The 22715-nt window shown below is 41.0% G+C and overlaps 1 protein-coding gene across 2 annotated transcripts in view; it reads left to right on the plus strand.

The window, feature by feature from the left end:
- The first annotated feature begins 3432 nt into the window (after window positions 1-3432).
- MBNL3 (muscleblind like splicing regulator 3) overlaps window positions 3433-22715 on the plus strand; it is a 63109-nt gene continuing 43826 nt past the window's right edge. The window contains exon 1 of one of the 2 annotated variants that reach the window (XM_040999442.1): window positions 3433-3650. In XM_040999442.1, coding sequence (XP_040855376.1) covers window positions 3474-3650 — 177 coding nt within the window. In that variant the 5' untranslated portion in view covers window positions 3433-3473. The remainder of the gene's footprint in view (window positions 3651-22715) is intronic. The other variant, XM_040999443.1, reaches the window with a different exon arrangement.

The following is a 22715-nucleotide window of genomic DNA, read 5'->3' on the forward strand; positions in this document are numbered from 1 at the left end:
CAAAACAATATTTCATTGTATGTATACAACATATTTGTTTATCCACTCATTGTTTAATAGACACTTTGGTCATAGCTTTTGTGAATAATGTTACCATGAACAGTCTTGTGAAGGATTTTTTTTTATATATACCTGCTTTCAATACAAAACATTTTGAGGAACTCCACAATGATTTGTCACAGCAGTTGCACTATTTTACATACCCACAGACTATGTACAAGAGTACCAATGTCTCTGATATTTTCTTACAACATAGACAACCAAGTGATTGCAGCTCATGACATTGTGGTTTTGATTTGAATTTCCTCTATCAAGCTGTTTTCATATAATAGTTTTATAGAGATCATTTGCCTGAAAACCTTAACCCTCTAGAGCACTAACTTACATGTAAGTGAATGCAAAAGTGCCCCCACACCAGCAGTAAGAGCTGTAATAGAACTTTTGGAGGAAAGCCTTGCACCTGCCTTTTGGGTTCATTACTCAATGGATAATTTGCTCAATATTCATCATTGGCTATTGGGCTTTCCAGAAGGAAACTAGAAAATCCACTCTGGCAGATATTGTGATAATAAGAGAAGTGACAATTAGCTGTCTGTACTGAAGGAAGAAGAGTAAAATACTTCCATGGATATTGATGACACTCTTTAACCAGAGACTAAACTACACTTAATTTTTTTTTCTAAGGTGGCGAAGTTAGGTATATTTTCAAAAGATTTTCTCAATGAACAACTCAGAAAAAAACACGTTTACCTCTTGAATAGATTAGCTTTGTTCATTTTTTTTTCTATTTTTAAATTCATTATTTGAAAGGCAGACTTATAGAGAAAGATCTTTCATCTGGAGATTCGTTCTCCCACATGGCCATGATGGTCAAGGCTAACCTGGATAGAAATCAGGATCCAGAAACTCTATCCAGGTCTCCCACGTTGGTGGCAGTGGCCTTCAAAGTGCATTAACCAGGGGCTGGATTAGAAGTAGAAGAGTGAGACTGTAAACTGAATATGTGGCAGTGTCTTAACTTGCAGTTTCACAATGCGGATCATTATGCTTGATTTTTTGTGGGCATTTGATTTCTAAATGGTATCTAAAAGAGAAAAAAGTCAAGGGATATTGAATTTCATCTTATAACAGAAATAAAAGTCATATTTTGTGAAGTAATTGAAAACGTTCAAAATTGAATATTTCCAAGAATTTGGGTTTTTTAAATAAGATTTATTTTTAAATTTTTATTGGAAAGGCGGATATACAGAGAGGAGAGACAGAGAGGAAGATCTCCCGTCCGATGATTCACTCCCCAAGTGAGCGCAATGGCCAATGCTATGCCGGTCTGAAGCCAGGAGCCTCTTCCGAGTCTCCCACGCAGGTGCAGGGTCCCAAAGGTTTGGGCTGTCCTCAACTGCTTTCCCAGGCCACAGGCAGGGATCTGGAGGGGAAGCGGGGCTGCCGGGATTAGAACCGGCACCCGTATGGGATCCCGGGCGTGCAAAGCGAGGACCTTAACCACTGCGCCACCATGCCTGGCCCAAGAATTTGTTTTTTTGATGAAGTTAGCAATTAGTTGATTTTTCTGGTACTTATTTAGTGTTATGTCAGTATGTGTTCATGGCCTGATGCCAGTGAATTAATCTGTCTATATTCCCAGATAATTTACATAAAAATTATTACTGGTTGACACATTGGATTAAGCTACAAACCTTAAACATGTTCAATATTTATTTTTTATGGTGTTTACGGTGCCTTCTGCCCTTTTTTTTTGAGTTGTTCAATTTCCCTTCATGGAGATATAAGACATCATACACAGAGAAAAATGCACTCACTTTTCAAAGGATTATTTGTTGTTTATGTGGGGCACACTTTACACTTTTATCCTCTACTTCTCAGGTAGTGGGCTTCCACCTCATTGTGTGTGATTATTTTAAATTGTTATCAACAGTTATATTTCAAATGCTCATTCTAGTTACCCTCTTAGAACGACTTAAATTGTCTTAGCAATTCTTGTTTTTTGGATTTGGGGAAGAGATCATCAAGATGTCAACCAGGCTGTAGTGATTAAGCAGTTTAAAGAGACAGGTCTAGCAGGAAGGAGCAAATGCTGCTTTGCACCGGTTTAAGCTGCTAGCATCCCAACTTGGGGGGCCAGTCCAAGTGCTGGCTGCTCTCGCTCCCATCCAGCTCCCTGCTAATGGATGTGGGAAGGCAGTAGAGATGGCTCATGTGCTTGGGCCCTTGCTGCTCCTCCCTGCGTGGGAGACTCAGATCCTTTTCTTCTTCTTCTCTCTGTGTTATTCTACCTTTCGAAAAAAATAAATCTTTACGAAAATGTGTTTCTTAGCCTTTAGAAACCGAGGACACATAAGTAGATTATGAATACGTAAGAGGTGACCATGTTGTGCTATGGTGCTTTCTGGGCAGTGTACTCTAAAATGAATTTCTGCCTTGCACACATCAATAGCAAGCAATATTTTAGAAAAAAAAAAAGAATTTGCAAAATGGGTTCTTACCCAGTCTCATTTGGTAACAGCAAATCTAAGTGATTACTTCATTTCACAGTGTACTTTTACACTGGAAAATTCCCCTGTCCTTGACAGTAGCTGACTGCAACACGTTGCATGGTCAGTATCTAGATGTTTACCGTTTAATGGGGATATGGTTACTTGGCTCCCTAGTGTAGAGTTTAAACCCAGAAGCCTGGCATTGTTTTAGCTAATTTTATTTTATTTTTTATTTTTTTTTGCAGGTTTGGAAAAGTGCCTTTTCTGAACATTCTGCTGCTTGGATTCTACTCTAGAGCTGTCTCTTTATTAACCCTCTGCCTGCCATACCCTTCCCCATTCCCTGCTCCCTGCCCCACAAAACCCGGTGTGCTTGTAGTTCATCGCCAGCAACTTGTCCAGTTCCGGTTTTCTGTGATTCTCAATTTACTTAGTGATTTTCCCTCCTCTGGAGTTTGCAACAAAACCTTGTGGGGGCTGGGACACCTCTCCGCAAACTTATTCTCTAAAGCTAGGAAATAGGGAGGAAAAGTTTCCTCCTTGCCAACCTCCCCCCCATCCTGAGATCATTCTGCAAATTGAAGGGCAGCCAGCAGCATATGCTTTCTGTAAGAGTAATTGAAAACATCAACTAGAGTGCACAGAATTCTTTTGAAAGTCTGCCAATTATTTGAAGTAAATTCGGCAAAGGAACACACTAAAACATTCAGTGTCTTAACCTTTACAGTTGCCTTCTTAGGAGTTGGTCTCTAATTTGATTTTTAGTTATTCGGATCCAACGTTTATTTTTATAATTGGCTTTTTGTTTGGCTAGACCAGATTGGACTTGAGTGAAAATCTAAGTGCTAATAATCAGACATTTCACCAAAGCAACCTGCTAGCTCGTCATATTTAGCTTGCATTCATCTTTAATCCTTTAATAATCGGAGGTAAAGAACGTTGTCCTAAAGAGGGTGCACTTGATTTTAATTTTCTTTCACTATGACGCCTGTCAATGTTGCCCTCATTCGTGATGCCAAGTGGCTGACTTTAGAAGTCTGTAGAGAGTTTCAGAGAGGGACTTGCTCTCGAGCCGATGCAGATTGCAAGTTTGCCCATCCGCCAAGAGTTTGCCACGTGGAAAATGGTCGTGTGGTGGCCTGTTTTGATTCTCTAAAGGTGAGTCTTATCTGAATACACATCATTTGAATTTATAGATTTCTATGCTTTGGAAGTTCAATGTTCTTGGAGAAAAACAAATGAATTGTGGCCTAGGAGTGGCCCATTCTATTTGTAGTGTTATAAGGCAGGTGTAGGTTCTATGTTTGTGGCTAAAGCAGTCTAAAGCTCAGGCCACCAAAGCCCATTTATAAAAACAGGTGATCTTAAATAATAGCAATTCACTTGTGGGAGTTAAGGGTTGTAGTGTTGCTATCCTTTGCTTCTTTTGTGTTGGATACAGGCTTTGAATGCAGTGGTCATAATCCTCTTGTAGCCTAAAGAAGGCCTTTTACAGATTCACAGCATAGCTTATTATCCATACAATCAAAATACTTTTAGCAGGCAACAGTTAACTTTCAAAGGATTGATCCAATCAGACTGCAAGTCAGACTGAGGGTGTATAACTTGAAAATTTCCCTATCCAGGAGGATAAGGATGGAATTTTAAAATGTCTCAGTTAAAATACGTTTCGAGCCTTTAGCTCTAACATATTTCTGCAAAGTTAGATTCATTTCATTTTATTCCTGAACGACTGATTGACCACTTTCGGATGTGTGAGTATATCTTGTAAGAAAAACCCCTGTTGCCAAGGTCATGAACCCCAAATAATGTGTATTAAAGTATGAACAAAATATGAGGACAGATGAGGTATTGTGTAGAATAGGACATATATGATTGCAGAAGAAGATGCACTAATTTTCATGTTTTATTCATGGTAATCCCTAAATTAAGGATAGAGATGTACAAATTAAAGCAAAGAAGCAAAAAATGATAATAGATTCCTGGATTAATTAGTAAGATTTGCTATGATGCATTCATGATTTTTACTTCAAAATCTATTGAAATGAATTAAGCTTAAGAACCTTTTCAATTTCTTGATATTGTTTTACTCTCATCATGACCAATTTTACCTCATTAACATTTTTATTTATGGCTGCATTGGCTAACAGAGATGCATTCTGTCATGTGATGGCTTCCTCAGAAAACACTGTCTTGAGTGATCTATTAAGTAGTTCCTTGTGCTTCGTTTGCTATTACTAGTCCTTAATGCAGACCATTGTAGATCAAGGATGAAAGTTTGTTATAAAGGTATTTTTCTCTATTGAAAGCCTTTGAGTTGCTTTGATTTGCCACAGATATTGTGCTTAAAGGGCTTTTATTTTCACTTCAGTATCGTATAGCTACAGCTGTTTTATTTGCAATTACTTTGTGCATTAGTTGAACCCACTGCTAGGGTGCTGGCCAACAGCTTGAACAGGGAAAAGCCCTGGGCTGGTTGCAGGGGGGAAGAGGCCTCGTTCATGCAATCCAGAGAACATCATGCTGTGCCCTAGACACTTTACACAGTATGATTCCAGCCCTGCTACTGAGCTTGACTGTCGTCTTTTCATCCCCAAAGCTTGGGAGACCGCATTTCTATCAGCTTGACGAGTCCTCCTCTACGCCACTGCTAAGATTACTGTGGTGATGCCGATGAGAGAACACAAACAAAAACTGTGCATTACCTCTAATGGCACTTAACTGAAGGGCCACTTGCTTACCATTAATTGTTTGTTTTAAAAGTTCTTAAAGTCCATTCAGTCAGAGTTTACTATTTAAAATTATAAAAAGGATTCTATTTAGTTAGGCTTTATTATTTAAAGTGCAAACTCATGTTCCAGATAGACACATCTAAATCTAACTGCCACAAGTGTCATACAGTTTCTTGAAATTAAGTGTTTCTGTTTCTATAGTTTATCCTCTCCTATAAGATTTCATGCAGGCTTTCTAAATGCTGTGTTTCCAGGAATCATAGAATGTGGAGGGGGTTTGTGATCTTCCTAACTGTTTATACACTTCAAGTAAGTGCTCTCATAGAAAGGCAAAACGGTGCCATAAATTAAACACTGAAGAAAAGTGATGGTCCCAGCGTGATAGCCAAGTAGCTGAAGTCCTTGCCTTGCATGCACCAGGACCCAATATGGGTACCGGTTCTAGTCCTGGCAGCCCTGCTTCCCATCCAGCTCCCTGCTTGTGGCCTGGGAAATCAGTCGAGGATGGCCCAAAGCCTTGGGTTCCTGCACCCACATGGGAGACTCAGGAGAAGCTCTGGGCTCCTAGCTTCGGGTTGGCTCAGTACTGGCCGTTGCGGCCACTTGAGAGAATCAACAAATGGAAGATCTTCCTCCCTGTCTCTCCTCCTCTCTGTATATCTGACTTTCCAATAAAAGTAAATAAATCTTTAAAAAAAATAGAAAACTGATATGAAGGGTGACTGGATATAAAATACATACTGCATTAATGCTTTGAGGCTTAGAAAATGCTTAATTCAGAGACTAAATAGATGATGGCTAATGAATATTAACAAGCCACTTGATTATTTAAAATAAGCTATATACTCACTATCTACTGTTTTAAATAATTTGTGCATTATGTTAATAACTTGATAGCCAGTCAGACAAAATAAAGATGATTTGCATAATCCTTACATACTCAAATTTTAATGAAAAGCTTTATATTTCAAATATACAAAGCTTTTCAAGCAATGATTTAATTTACCATTTAGAAAGCGCATTCATCAGAGTTCGGTGTTTATACAAAGCCTTGTAATTTGCAGTCCTCTTTTATGCTATTTCTTATGCACGATATGCATGAAAGCTACACCAAGTTGAAGGTAATTGACCTGTGTAGATCGTAGTCCTGTCATAATCTGGAGTACACAAATAACATACCTCAGTGGTTACTGTGGCATTTGCTACCCTCTTGAGTTTGTACAATTGAAACATCATTGAAATTCATCTGTGCTTTCTTTTTCCATGAGCAGTGAAATAACTGAAGCAGTCATTTGATGAGTTTGGGGCTGCAGCTTTTGCTTTTCAATTGGTTGTGTGTGTGTGTGTGTGTATTCTACTAGTGCCAGCTACCTACCACATAATGGTTCTTTGCCCTTCATAATGAATACAATAGATAGTGTCTTATATTCACCTCATAATCATGGAGGGCAAGCTGGATAGCTGAGTGTGCTGAAGTGCCATGCCCATTATTCCATGAATGTTGAGTGCTCAGGGGTGAAAATCGGACCATCTTTAGGTGGAGATCTACACAGTGCATCTCATAGATTAATTTCAGGTTGCATAGATGTCTCTTATGCCATATGGTTCACACTGGCTTTGGCTTAATTGCATTGTCTGCTTGGCACAATTTAAATTTAAAAGTTCTCTTTGGAATATTGCCTGATGTATCCCATGATTGCTTGATATCATGGGTTGCCATTGATCTAGGTTTGTGTTTTTTTGTGAGTATCTCTTGCTTTAACAAAGGATAATAAGTTTCAAACTAAATCAACCTTTGTGGGTGACCTGGCTGGATCTCCTGGCTCCAGCCTGGCCAAGTCCTGGCTGTTGGGGCCATCTAGGGAGTGAAGCAGCAGATGGAAGATCTGTCTCTGCCGCAAACTTTTTCAAATAAAGAAATAATGTTTAAAAGAACCTTATCCAAGTCTCCGACATGGGTGGCAGGGATCCAAGTACTTAGGGCATTGTGCACTCCCTTCTCAGGTGTGTTAGCAGGGAGCTAGATCAGTAGTGGCACTGCTGGGTCTGGAACTGGGACTCTGGTATACGATGCCAGTGACTCCAGGGGCAGCCTAAGCTGCTTCACCACATTGCCAGACGAGCAGAGAATTTAAAAAAAAAAAAAAATTTTTTTTTTATATAGAAAACTGGAAGGCAGAGGCCAAGAAAGATGTTCTCAGAATCCAAAGTTGTAATTCCGTTACCTATCCCAACTCTTTTACATGTTGGTGTACATCCTTCCAAAATCTCTTTTTATTGCAACTTGTGAAGGAGTCATGGTTGACAAATACCTTCAGCTTCAGAAAGTGTCGTTTTTGCCATTAATGTTCCCCAGAGATTGGGTTTCTGAGGACCGTGTGACCAAGAGGAGGACACCCCCATCCTCTGCCTGCCCTGCTCTTGGCAGTAACCTGCCCTCACTCACTGTAACCCCTGAAATAAGCCTGCTGGGGCCTGTGGTAGGAGTGGGTCAGGTTTTCACAGCCATGGGGTGTCTGCTAAGCACACCCCTGCCCTTGGCCTCCCACCACTTGCATCCCCAAAGTTGCTCTTCCGGGAATACAGAAGTCAGGCTGTGCCAACCTGTCAAATGAGATGATTCACGTGAGCCACCAAGCACATCAGCAGCACCCACTAAGCGAATATTTACCACCCAGACCATTGTTAGCAGCTCAAAATGCAAACCTAGCAATATGAATGAAAACCATTGAGTGCCAGATGGACATGCAGGTGAGCACCGTTAGTAATTTGCTCTGGGGCCCTGGCACAGTAGCCTAGATGCTAAAGTACTCGCCTTGACTGTGCCAGGATCCCCTAGGGACACCAGTTCTAATGCTGGCAGCCCCACTTCCTATCCAGCTCCCTGCTTGTGGCCTGGGAAAGCAGTCGAAGACAGCCCAAAGTCTTAGGACCCTGCATCCATGTTAGAGACCCGGAAGAGGTTCCTGGCTTCAGATTGGCTTAGCTCCATTGTTGCGGCCACTTGGGGAGTGACTCAATGGAGGGGAAATATTTCTCTGTCTCCTCCTCTCTGTATATCTAACTTTGCAAATATATAAATATATATAATATTAACCTGCTCAGAGCGACAGATTTGTGAGCTCACCAGCCAAGGGCCAGGCAGCACCAGCAAAGGCTTTGTGGGGAGGGGAAGGAGGGGAAGACTATCTTTTAATAAATAAGGCTTCGTCAAGCAAAGCACACACTGAAAGGCTTTTCTTAGGAGAGCAGGTGCAATGCAGAGAGAGCTGAGCAAGGTGGCTAGACAGTAACCCGCACATCCACAGGGCCGCGATGAAGCCCACTGATTGGCTCCGTTGCAGTGCGAGAGCACATGTGGGTATCAGGTGGGGGCAGCCGCGTGGGAATCACACGTCTGAAATGTAGCATGGGCGGCACAGGTGGGCATGGGGTGGGGTGGGGGAGATGCAGGTGGCAGGGTCGTGTGCACTCCTGGCTACCACCTGCTGCAGAGCACGTTCACTTTCATCTCCTTACTCCCTTCTGCATATTTACATTTGTTTTTACAAGTGTGTTCCCTAATGATCACAGCTTGGCAAGGTTGTTTTGCACAGAGATCAAGGTCAGGGATGTATGTGAACAGGATTCCACGGGTTCCACCGTTGGGGGCCTCGGTTTGAGTTGCCATGGCCAGTTGGTAGCAAGATATGTGTAAATGACCAGGACCCGTCAGAGCCTCAGACTCTGACACTTGCACTGGACTTCCTTTGAGGAATCATTTCATGCATATTCCTATAGCTCATTGTATTCTGCATGGCCTTGAGGGAGGAGGCCTGTGCTTGCTGTCTGCACTGCCTCAGATCTTTCTCCTGATGCTTCACTGTGTATCCTTTGCTCTACTAAATCTTACCTGTTGACTGTAAGTTGCTCTTAAGCCTCTAAGTCCTTCCGCCAGAGCCAATCCACATGTTATAATATTCACAGGGCAGTTACCTGTGATTTTTTAAATTCTTGTTCGCTTTTTTAAATGAAAATTTTCAGTTCCATCTTTTACACTTTAATTTTTGGACGTGTAACATATTGTTATAACTCAGACATTTTTGAAAAATAGTCATCAATTGGTGGATAGTCCAAAATTGTAACACATTAGATAATATGGGTGAATCTCGCAAACATTATACTGAGTAAAGTTTTTGCATGGTATTTTGTTTTATTTTCACATATCTGTTTATTTGAAAGGGTGATAGAGAAAGTCAGAGACAGGGATTTCTCCATCCACAGGCTCTCTCTTCATGTTGATAAACCAGATGGAGCTGTGCCAGGCTCACTCCAGGAGACAGGAATTCCATCCGGGTCTCCCCACGTGGGTATCAGGGCCCCAAGTTCTTGAGACATCATCTGCTACGTTCCCAAGAACATTAGCAGGGGGCTGGAACTCCTAGCAACACCCCCGCATGCAGTGCCTGTCAGAGAGGCTTCGCAGCTCCTGCACCACAACACCAGCCCTGGGGCACAGCGATCTGCTTCTCGAAAGGGAGGAAAGGAGGACAAAAGGTTATCCAGATGAGATCGGGCGCTTTCAGGGTGGTATGGCCAAAAACGCCCAGCTCGATAACATAGCAGTTAAAGACCTCACCTTGCCGGTTCTAATCTCAGCAGCCCCTTTTCCCATCCAGCTCCCTGCTTGTGGCCTGAGAAAGCAATCAAGGGACAGCCCAAAGCCTGGGAGACCCGGAAGAAGCTCCTGGTTTCTGATTGGCTCAACTCCAGCCACTGTTGCAACCACTTAGGGAGTAAACCATTGGACGGAAGATCTTCTCTGTTTCTCCTCCTCTCTGTATATCTGACTTTCCAATAGAGATAAATAAATTAAAAAAAAAAATGGTTATCCAGGAACTCCGCCTAGGTTTCCAAAATGCACTAGGGCCATCTCGCACAGCTTTCCCAGATGCATTGGTAAGAGCAGCCAGGACTTGAAGTGGTGCTCATACCCACTGCACCACAGCACCAGCCTCTGCGTTATTCCATATATTTGAAATATGTCAGAGACACATGAATGGATGAGTGAGGGAATAGTGTAATGTGACTGTCGGTAGGTATGAGAGTTCTTCTTGGGATAATTAGATAATTGCTATAAGATAGATGTAGTTGTTATAGAACTTTGTGGTGTACAAAAGGACTGAATGTTGGCTCAAGAAAAATGTTTCTAAAGCTATAATAAAACTGGGCCTGGTGCGATAGCCTGGTGGCTAAATCCTTGCTTTGCATTTACCGGGTTCCCATATGGGTACGCAGCTGCTCCAGTTCCCTTCCAGCTTCCTGCTTGTGGCCTAGGAAAGCAGTAGAGGATCACTTGGGAACCTACACTCACATAGGAGACCCGGAAGAAGCTGCTAGTGCTGGGTTCGGATTGCTTCCTTTCTGGCCATTGCGGCCATATGGGGAGAAAACCAGTAGATGGAAGATTTTTCTTTCTGTATCTCCTTTCTGCATATCTTCCTTTCCAATAAATAAAAATAAATTTAAAAATAACTATTATAAAACCTAGGCTGGCATTGTGGCACGGCACATTAAGCCACCTGTGTTGCTAGCGTCCCACATGAGCACTGGTTCAAGTCCTGGCTGCTCCACTTTTGATTCAGCTCCTTGCTAATGAGCCTGGGAAAGCAGCAGAAGAAAGTCCTAGTGCTTGGGTCTCTGCCAACCGTATATAACATGCAGATGGAAATGCAGGTTCCTGGCTTCAGCCTGTTCTCGCTCCAGCTGTTGTGGCCATACAGGGAGTGAAGCTGCATACACAAGATTTTTCTTTCTCTCTCCCTACCTCCCAGTCTTCCAAACAGATAAACAAATCATTGCATAAGAGAGTATTACTAAAATTTCTCCCTCATTCATTTCCACATCAGCTGACCTCTCAACTGACCCAACTGTCATACTTAGTGTTCCCTTTCCCATACATGTGCTTTGTATGTATGGGAGCAAGCAATTCCATCCCTCGTCTCCCATTTCTAGACCAATAGTAGGGCCCAGCACAATGGCTCAGTGGCTAAGTCTTCCCCTTACATGTCCCAGGATCACATATGGCTGCCGGTTCGTGCCCCAGTGGCTCCACTTTCCAGCCAGCTCCCTGCTTGTGCCCTGGGAAAGCAGTTGAAAATGGCCCAAAGCCTCGGGATCCTGGAGCTGCATGAGAGACCTGGAAGAAGCTCCTGGCTCCTGGCTTCAGATCAGCTCAGCTGTCTGTTGCAGCCATTTGGGGAGTGAACCAGTGGATAGATAGTAAATAAATAGACATTTTCAAATATATATATATAAAGTACATCAATAGTAACGTATTGTTCTTTTTCCAAAAGTTATTTTCAGTTAAAAGTATTGAATGTCAAAAGATGGGAAAAGTTATATTGTGCTGACACCAATCAAGTGACCCGAGTGCTACATTTATTTTAAAGATAAAAAGAGTTGCACATGAGCACAGTGTTCTTGCTAGTAAATCTGCTCTTCGTAGACATATTAAGTGCTTTATGTGTACACCAAGGTTAAACAAATGAATGAATAGAGATAAGAGTGTGAGAGCCTGTGCAGAGAAAGAAGGCAAAGATGAGGGGAAGACTAGAATGAATCCTGTGGCTTAGCATGGAGACATCGGTATATACACAGATGCAAAAGAGATGAAGGCATCTGTGTGTGCAGCTGTTGGTATGCATGATTTGCTTTTTGCCCCTGCATCTTGGGAGGACCTAGAAGCAGCCGCACTCTGATAGCGACGCGCAAACCTAGGGCCCACATGTTCTGCCACCGTCCAAAAAACAAACCTGGCTTCCTTGGAGTAATGATTGCCTCTGGGTCAAAGGATGGGAAATACAAGATGAACTGGCAATGTCTTTCGGTGAAAGAAAGTAAGAAGTGTTTGAAAATGGCAGAGGGAGCAGGAGAATTCCAATGAATAAGAACAGGACAAATGAAGGAAACACAAACCCTTGGTCAAACAGTGTGGTGATAATGACTGCCGGCATGGGCCACCGATGCATGCTAAGATCCGTGAGTAGAAGTTGAAGGAGAAACAGGGTGTTAGCAGAACCTGCCAGAATAGTGACCAACTGAAAAGGAGGGGCGGTCACATTGCAGCAGAGAAACTCAGCAGATGGCACATTAAGCTAGGGATTAAATTGAAACTAGTGACTGATAATATTGTACCCTCTGATGTGATGCACATTCTGTGGTTCTCTTGCTTTCTGAAATGCCAAATTGTGAATCTAATCGTGAGAAAACAGTTAAGAAATCCAAAAGTGAGTGAGAGGCATTCTGCAGAAATACTGAAAGCATCCTGGTCTCAGCAAAGACAAGGGAAACCTGAGGTGTTCTCAGAGATCAGAGGGGCTTGAGAACAGAGGACAAGTAGATACAATTGGGGAACTTTGAAAAATGTCCCTAATTAAGAATCTTGTACCAGGATTAAGTTCCTGATTTGGCCAATTTGAGTTATGGCTGTGAAAATGTTCAAACAGTGATACAATTTCGGTGACTGTGGATTCCAAGTGTAAGTGTTATTTTATAACTTTTCTACAAGTCCAGAGTTATTTAGGAATAAAATGTTTTAAAGTTAACACCTTCAACATCTTCAGTTTTATTTGTAGATTTCCCCTGTTGCTGCAAGCTCAGAAATTCAATCAGGGTATGGTTTTGCTTCCTTTTTCTGTCCTTTTGGTTTAAAAAAAAAAAAACTTAAAAAACTTTGGGTGTGATTATGAGAAAAGTCTGAAATCCAGGCATTAGCTGATGGCAGAACCGAGCCCCCAAAGCTGAGTGAGTCAAATAATTAAAAAGCCTAGAAAGCTCTCATATCCTTCAAATCTAGGCTTTTGGCTGTGAAATGGAGACCATTCGTTTAAAAACCCACACCATTTACAAATGAGAAAACTGAATGAGTCATTTGTGCAAGGTTACATACGCAATTATCAAACAATGTGGATGACTCCATTGAGCTTCCCAAGCTTTCAGTCCCCCCCCCGCACCCCCCCCCCCGCTATGGGGTAGAAAAAATGGAAGGAAAACAACACTTGGACTACTGTTTTACTAAACCAAACTCTTCTGGCTCTTGACATACTCATATTGTCCCACAGCAGATTCAGAGGCCCTGCCCGTAAAGTTTTGTAGTTGTTCATGTCTGAAAAGCAGCGTGAAGGGGAAGGGAGAGAGAGAGCAGGAATAATACATAGAGAGAAGTTCTACCTGCTGATTCACTGACCAAATGGTTGTATTGGCTAAGGCTGGGCCAGGCCAAAACCAGAACCAGGAACTCTCTTTAGGCCTTCCACAAGGGTCATCTTTCTCTGCTTTTTGCAAGCTGTTATCAGGGAGCTGGATCCAAGTAGAACAGCCCAGAAATCAACCAGTGCCCAAGAACAATATATATATTTTTTACTGCCTAAAACTATACAATGACTAGTTCTGTTAGAGCAGTACAGTGACTAACCAACTAGTTAGATATGTGTTACAGATCAGCTGAAATTATTGCCCTAGCACTTCAACTTTATAATGCATCTTTTTAAACATATTTTGTAAACTGTCCTACTGAACATACATTATTTTAAGGAATCCTGGCTCAAGGTCATTTTTCTCTCCACCCCAAAACCCAGTTGCAATTGAACATGTGGTGAGCAAAGACTCAGGATAGGGCTCAGGATATATTCTCCAACCACAATTTGATGAAACCATTTTGGACTGATCTTGTACCATAGGAGCATCATTAAATAGGATAGAATGGAAAATCTGATAATTAGAAACAGTCTGTTGTATGCCGACTCTTGTTTCTTGTTTTTTAAGTTATTTTTAGGTATTAAGTCTACTTTATCATTAATTGATTCTCTTCCTGTGGCATAGCTACATGAAGTCATTACAAATATTGATTTCTGTGTGTGTGAGAAATGTGAATACAAATGACTTCGGTGCTCCCGGGTAGTAAGAATGAGTGCTTCTGAGAACATGACTTTGTTCCTGTAGCATCATTTAGTCACTGCTCTTTTGGCCTGAGCAAATGAACGTTCTGCTTGTACCCTCCGTGAAGTGACTTTGCTGTCCTCTGCATAACATGTCACTTGATCTTTGATGTAGTCAGATATCCCAGAGGAATCTTAAGCATTTGCTCTTTTTTCATTGTGTCTAACCAATCCTTTCTTTTTCTTCTGCGTCTTCCACTATCTAATCGGGTTGTTAAATTTATAGTTTCATTACTTTGCTATCTAGTACAGATTTGACATCCTGCTTGGTTTTTTCAGTGTTTTTCTTTCTCTGCCTTCAGTTCTCACCCCAAGGTCATGTTTTGCTGCTGCTATATGTAATTAAAAGTTTTGCCCAAAAAAGCAAACCCCCCCCCCCAAAAAAAAGAGTTTTGCTCTTTTTTTTTTTTTGTGCTATGTTTCTTGATGCCATTTTCCCCAAAAGTCAGTAAATGATTCCATTTCTTCCTCAGTGTTTTCTTTTCTAAATGTTCTCCATGATTAGGACTTAAGCATGTGGCCTCTAAAAAGAGTAAACTATTTTCCAGTATCTTATTTATGATGAGTTTGCACACTATTGCTTAGTGTCCTAATCTGTTGTTTTCTTAAGTGGATAGATACGGCTATAGCAGCCATCTGCTAGAAAACTGTCTGGCAGCTGGAGCTGGGTCATAGGCATTGAAATTTGTTTGCTTTAAACTGGATTTGTCTTTATCATAAATGGAATGTTTTTCTTTTGAAGCTTACGTTTTTATTTACCTATTAGAACTAGTGGAAAAAATTACTTTTTGCTCTTACCTGTACTCTTTTTTTTTCTTTTGAAAGCTTTATTTTATTTTATTTATTTTTTTTACAGTTTGTGTGTATAGAGGTTCTTCCCCCCTCTCCTCTCCACCCGCCCCCACTATTATTCCCGGAATTACGACAGTAGTACTGACCCTTAGTAACACTTACCAGATTACCTTTCTACTATTTAAATGTATCATGACATGGTAGGTAGAGGTAGAAAATCTGGTATCATGGTATATATTTACGTATTTTGAAATGGGAGTCCTATTTTATTCAGTAGTAGAGATGCATACTGCACCTATACTTGTTAGTGCGTTAGTCTCCATTACACCATTCATCTGTGAGAGTGTGTGTATACATACTTGATTACCTATATTTATTTTGTAATTTGCCAAAAGGCTGTCTTATATAAGAGAGGACATATGGTATTTGTCTTTTCATGCATTGTGAAAACTAACCGTAAATGTGAAGCTATAGAATCCACAGTAATATAACTGTGTTAACTAGGACAGATTCCTTAAACTAAAACATATCTTATGTGTTCCTCATGATTGCTGGCTAACTGCATACAAGCAGTGTTCTGATTTCTCTGTTAAGTATGTGCAGGGGCACACATAAACCCTTTTCTTCTGCGAGTTTAAATTCTACCTATCAGTTCTTTGCCTCTAAATTGCCTCTAAATACATTGTTCTGCATTATCATTTGGTTGCAATTGCTTTTTTAGAAATTGCATTCTTTTTAAGGTCACGTAATTTTAACACCTCATGATCACATTAATTTAGTGGCTTTATGCTTTCTTCTATTTCTGAAAGCTACACTGACGTAAGAAATAAAAAGTTTTTGCTATCTCTATGAACTATGTTTTCTTGTTTCACATATTTGACACGTTTTCCCACCTGTCTCAGACATTGTTTTTCTGTCCCTAAGGTTCGTGCTTATCACTTCAAAAATTTATTGATTTTGAAAGGCTGAGTTACAGAGAGAGGGAGAGACAGGGATCTTCCATCCACTGGTTTGCTCCCCATATAGCCACAGTGGCCAGGCATTTCTAAGCCAAGAGCTGGGAGCTTCTTCAAGGTTTCCTATGTGGGCACAGGCACCCAAGCGCTTGGGCTATCCTGTGCTTTTCCCAGGCCAGTAGCCAGGAGTTGCACTGAAAGTGGGACTGCTGGGGTACTAACTGGTGCCCATATGGATTGCTGATATCACAAGCTGTGGTTTTACCTGCCGTGACACAATGTCAGCCCCCAAAGTTTATGTTTAACATATACTGCACTTGGATGAACTTAAAAATTTTCCCCAGATTTCATAAAAGTGTAGTCTGTAGCATTTTTGAAGTTTCCTGTTTATTCTGCTGGTGTCGCACATGGAAAGGATTTGGCTTTGGAATGTTGTGTTATATTTCAAGGTAGCCTTGAGTCTTGAGAAATACCTCTTTCTTGGGTGAAGTGACCAATAGTCACAGAAATAACCTTTGAAACATTTTAAATGAAGCAGGGCATCAGCAAATGGCAACAGCTCTAACAAGGCCGTGAGCTAAGCATGAGAACTGCTGCTTCTGTTTGTCTTCCTCCAGCACAGATCAATAGCACTGGATTCAAAAGACTATGGGTTGTGATTTATTACAAAGATTTGTATGACTGTCTAGGGATTATTTAATGCTGAAAGTCCTGTTAAGGCCATTAAGGTTTCTCTATAGGTCAAGTTCCCCTAAGAAATTGTTCATTCAACAAACATTCATTGAAAGCTATTACTTGTTGGCTGCTGAGATCAGTAACATGTGGGATACAAAGTGATACAAGACTTGGCTCTTGTTTGACCTCTCAGGATGTGGTTGCTTGTCCAAGGGGAGCATCAGAGACTAGAATGACACCCGGCAATGATGAATAAAAATACAGTCATGAGAGAAAGGGGTACTGTTGGAGATATCCTTTGAAGAAGGGAGCTATGTGAGACACCAGGGATAAGCTCAGTAAAGGCTGGGAGCAAAGCCTTTGATGTGATCGGGCGGTTAAGTGAATCTCTTAGCTTAAGTTGCAGAATGGTCTGCGAATCACAGGAGATTGAGCTTTGTCTTGTTGCTCTGAGAAATTGGTAAGCAGAGGTACTATGAGCCTTGGCAGGAAAACTGATAGAGCAAAAGAGACTGGAGGGAGGGAGGCCTTTATAGAAAAGTGATGTGGCATCGAAGGTATGAAAGGCTGAGGATTTGGATGAAATGGTGGCAATGGGAAGACAGCTGGAGATGGAGTCGAGATGCAGGTGGAGGCAGCATGGCTAAGGAGAGGGCGTCGACACTCCACCCCAGCCTGCTGCTCCAGTGCTCGCCTGAACATCTCAGTTCCCTGAGGTTTAAGGGAAGATCCATCATACAGGGGCACTTCACTGAGTTTGTAGAAAAGAATGAAATGAAAAGTTGATTTGGGTGCCAACATTTTTTGAAATCCATGCTTAGTTTTTACCTAATATGTACTTTCCACAAACTTTAAAGGTCTTCTATGTACATGGATTTCAAAAGTTTGTACGTCAAAACAAATTTATCTTTTTTAAAAAATGTATTTATTTCTTTGAAAGGCAGAGTGACAGAGAGTGACAGGGCAGGAGGGTTAGAGGTGGTACGAGAAGAAATCTTCCTTCTGCTGGGTCACTTCCCAAATGACTGCCACAGCTAGTGTTGTGCCAAAGTCAGGAACCAGGAACTCTGTTCAGTTTCCCACATGGGTGCGGGGTCCTAGTGCTTAAGCCAGTTTTGCTGCTTTCCCAGGAGTATCAACAGGGAGCTAGATCAGAAGCAGGGCAGCCAGGACTCAAATGGACCATCCCATATGGGATGCCTGTGCCACAGCAGTAAATCAACCCATTGGGTCACAATACTGGCATCACAAAGTTATTGTTTAGTTTCAATTTCCATAAATATTTTAGTATTTATTTTAGACAGAAAGCCAGAGAAATGGTGTCAGGGAACAGTGTAAAGAGAGGGAGAGAGTTCTCATAAAGTGGTTGGCTCATGGAATACCCACAGCAGCTGGGGGCTGGAACAGAGCAAGAGCTAAGAACACAGAGAACAATTCAGGTCTCCCAGGCCCATAAACATGCTTAAGTACCCTTGTAGTTATTTGTCCTAGATTTGCACCATTATCTTTTGTGTCTTATACCTAGTAGGACCTTCAAAAATATTTGTTAAAAGAAACATGAGAATGTAACATCACTTTGAAAGGAGAATAAATATGAGCTCAACTAGTGATCTGTCCATCTGTACTCTTTTTGTTTAAAGATTTGTGTATTTAGAGCCCGGCACAATGGCTCTATGGCTAAATCCTTACTTTGCAAGTATTGGGGTTCTGTATGGCACCAGTTCATATATTGGTTGCTCCACTTACCATCCAGCTCCTTGTTTTTGGCTTGGGAAGCAGTGGAGGATAGCCCAAATCCTTGGGACCCTGCACCCATGTGAATCTGCCTTTTCAATAAAAATAAATAAATCTTTTTTGAAAAAAGTGATTTATGTGTGTTTATTTGAAATATGAGGCCATAGAGGAGAGAGAGAGAGACAGAGAGAGACAGAGAGAGAGAGAGAGAGAGAGAGAGAGAGTCAGAGACAGAGAGATATTCCATTGCTTTATTTCCCAAATAGTTATACCAGTTTTAGGCCAGACCAAACCCAGGAGGCAGGAATTCTATTTAGGTCGCCCATGCGGGTGGGAAAGGCCCACATGCATGCGGACAATTTTTTGCTAATTTCCTAGGCACATTAACATGGAACTGAATGGGAAATGGAGCAGATAGGAAACCGACTAGTATTCATATGTGATGCCGGTGTCAGGGGTGGCAGCTTAACTCACTGCACCAATACAACGGCCCTACAACCTGCTTTTCTTACAAATGTGAAAATAAGAATGCAATTTGAAGATGTAAGTTTAAGACATGATAGCTAGACCAATAAGATCTATCCTGAAGTTTCTGAAGGTAGCCAAATTTCCTATACCTTCTCCATTTTCATCTCCATTCCTGGATAATGGTACTTTTGGGAACACAGGATCATAAGGCTGTGGTGGAATCCTCAGTAACCAAGATATAATGCACATTTAGATAACTTAATCTGTTTTCAAAACCAGTACTAGGCCTTAGGAAATTTTGGAGAAGTTTCTCAACAGAGAAGAAAACTTGAAATTATGCTAAGTATTTATCAGCATTTCCACAATTGTGATTTGACATATCCTTTTTTAAAAAATGTATTATTTGAAAGGAAGTACAAGAGAAGCCTTTTGTTCATTGGTTCACTCTTGTAATGGCTGCAGCCGCCATGGGTGAGACCAGGCTGAAGTCAGGAGCCCAGAACTCTGTGGGTCCCCCACATGGGGCTCGGGGGAAGTTGAAGAACTTGGGCCATCTTGTGCTGGCTTCCCAGGGGCAGAAGCAAAAGAGCAAGTCAGCAAGGGAAGGACCTACTTCTATTTCTGATTTCTTAATTTGTAGTTCATTAAGTTACCTGAGTATTATTCATATAGACATAATTGCTAATGTAATATGTGCATTCCAATATGGCAAACTGGGGGCTTCAGTTTAAAATATGCTTCCGGTGATAACACGATATAAACCCAGTGCACCTGGATGGGAAGGGTAGCAGATAGTTACAACTGCTCAGGCATGAGTTTATTTTCTTTACTGGGTTAAGAGAGACTAGTGTCTGATACATTTTTTCCCCTATTGTTTCACCGAAACTGATGAAGCTTATTTTCTGTGCTTGCTTTCATGTTTAGGCATCTACTGATATTTTAACTGTGGATTATCCACATTAAAATTCTGTGATCAGAATTTGGTTGTTCGCTAACTTGACAACTGTTTTCCTCCTCTGAGTTTGTTTATCTCCAGATAGTTTCTTTTTTTAGTAGGGGATGAGGGATAAGGGCAGCACTGCCACGTGATTGGGCTTCCTGTGATGAGTAAAAGGTGGTGATTTATCAGAGAGCTGAGGGGTATTTATTAGAACATTTGATTTGCCTGGATTTGAGTACAGTGCCACTAGTCATACTGAGGAAAAGACTGGAGAGGTTTATAGAGCCAGTGTCAGCGGCATGTCATACAGAGTTCTCCTATTCTCACCATTAGCACTAATAGCTCCATTTTACAAAAGCAATGTGAATGTATTTCCTAGGAGTAGCAGAAGAGGTTTTGAGAAAAACCAAGTCCTTTTTCTTGACCTGGACTGGCTTTCTTTTACATGACTAACATCACTACTGATGTCAGAACGTGGAATTAAAGACATCCGAATGCCTTCAGTGTCACCTTTGAGATCTGAATGATCAATAACAGTAGAAAATGCTCAGTAAAGAGCTGGATTCATTGTTGAATAGGACAGTATGGCCTCAGAGCAGAGCTTTTCAAAAGTGGCCTGAGCAGATTACAGTACCAGCCTTATCTGGGCACTTGTTCAAGAGGGAAATTCTTAGCCCGTCCCTATGCCTACTTATTCAGAAACCCTGGAGTAAGCCTGGCAGCCTGTGTGTCAAGATACTTTTTGGGGACTGCGTTGTGGCAAAGTCAGACATATTATGACATGTGACACTGACGTCCCATATGAGAGTGCTGGTCTGGATCCTGGCTGACGTACTTCCAGTCCAGCTCCATGCTACTGCTTCTGGGAGGCCGTGGAAGATCGCCACAGGGCTTGGGCCCCTGCCACCCACATGGGAGATCTCTCTCTCTCCTCTCAAGTAAATGTTTTAAAAAGACACCATTAGGTGATTTGGATGAACACAGAACTTTGGTTTAGAGAAGGCGTGGGGAAAGTGGCGGCAGGGCGTGAATTAAGACTGATGTTTCAAAGCTTCAGAGTTGTCAACTCCAGGTGGTGTTTCCCCAGTGCTACTTCTGTCCTGTCCTCTACGCCATCCTTTTCTTTGGAGGTGGGGTGGGGAGAGAGTAATTGTTTATATTCGGGTGTGATGGAAGGAAAGTGGTGTTTGTTCTGGAAGACTTCTGTCTCCTTGGGAAGGTTATTTTATTTCTCTTCCCAAGGAACATTACAATGTTTTTGAGCTGAGACAGGGCCTAGACAGGTACTGAATAAAATAAGAGCAGTTTTTTTTTTTTAATGTAACCCAACGTTTCTCAAAATGCTTTGGTCACAGAAGCCTACTTCTCATGAAATATTAACATAGATGGTTGGGCAAGAATCATGATGATGTCTAAAATACAAAACAAAACCAAATTATTTTACAACTTCATTTTTAAGTTTAGTGACTTTTTGTTCGCCAAAAACTGTATTGTTGCTAGCTAACACACATAGACTCTCAAAATTTCACTGGTAACATATGTGAGAGCAAAATGTGTATGTGTGTGTGAGAGAGAGAGAAAGAGAAAGAGAGAGAGGCAAATGTATGTCTCATATTTACAGGTCATTCTCAGCTTCTATTTTTTGAGATGGAAAAGAGAAAAAGGGAAAATTGTCCCAAACCTTTATAAACAGTTTTATAATTAAATTCAGATTCATTATTTTACTGATTAAAATATATATCATTTAAAAATCCCCTTTTTTGTGATTATGTGTTATATTTTATGTATGTTTAGCATCTTCTCTTCCAGTCCAATTTTTGTTGCTTTGCTTTGTCTTTCTCAGCTTGCCAGGGAAAAATGCCCTGAATTCTTATTATTTTAATATGTCATAAATAAATAAAACAGAATAGTAAATATGGCAAGGTTAGAATAAAACATTAGCAACCAAAGCATGTGCTTCTCTAAGCTTTTTCATGTGGTAAAAATTACTTTCAGGGTTTCAGGATTCAAAAATGAATCTTCTTCATCCAAATCTTGAGGCAAAAAGTGTATGCTAGGGCGAGTGTTGTGGTATAGTGGGTTAAGCTGCCTATCAGAAGACTGGCATTCGTATACAGTGCACGATTTACATGCTGCCATCCCTGCTCCCTGCTAATGCTCCTGGGAGGCCATGGATGGTAAGTCTAGTGCTATAGGGTTCTTGCAACCTGCGTGGGCGACTCACGGAGCCCCATGCTTCTAGCTTTAGCCTGATCAAGCGCTAGCTGTTGTAGACAGGCCTTTGGAAAGTGAACCAGTTCATGGATATCTCTCTTCTTTCATCCCTCCCTCTCTTCCACTTTGCCTTTCAAAGAAACACATAAATGTTGCGGGGGGGGGCGGTTCCCTCCAAAAAACTTTGTGATGATCAAGAATTGTCTCATAGAGGTGCTGGGTCATTGCTCACTTTTTCTTGTTGGGGTGGATGACATTCAAGTCTAGATCAGCTCTGTATGCTCTGCTCTTTTACCTGTGTGCCACTAAACTGAGGAAGCAGTGACTGCTTAATGCTCATACCCAGGATTAATAAGGGAAATGTTCTCAGTTTTTAGACATTATGGATAGATTCCATCCCTAGATGTGTGATAATTTTATTACTCATGTAATCAAAAATCTTAGGTAGAATAATGTGTTACCTCTTGTGAGGAGGTAAAATAATTTAAAAAGTCATTATAATCTGTCTTAATTTTTTTAATACTTTATTCTCAAGAAGCAGTTCAGTTTTTTAAATAGAACTAATAAAGAAAAATAAATATAATGTTTTGTTACATTTTGCACTTATTTTACTTCCAAAGCATTACTAAATTTTTGCATTATTCCTGTGCTCTTTAAAAGAATTTAAAAAGTATGGACTGTGCAAATTATTCCTAGAGAAATTAGTTAACAGAATTGGGAAATAATTTGTCCAT

This window comes from Ochotona curzoniae, unplaced genomic scaffold, assembly GCF_017591425.1.
Source record: "Ochotona curzoniae isolate NIBS_2020 unplaced genomic scaffold, NIBS_Ocur_1.0 scaffold_1852, whole genome shotgun sequence".
Lineage (NCBI taxonomy): Eukaryota > Metazoa > Chordata > Mammalia > Lagomorpha > Ochotonidae > Ochotona > Ochotona curzoniae.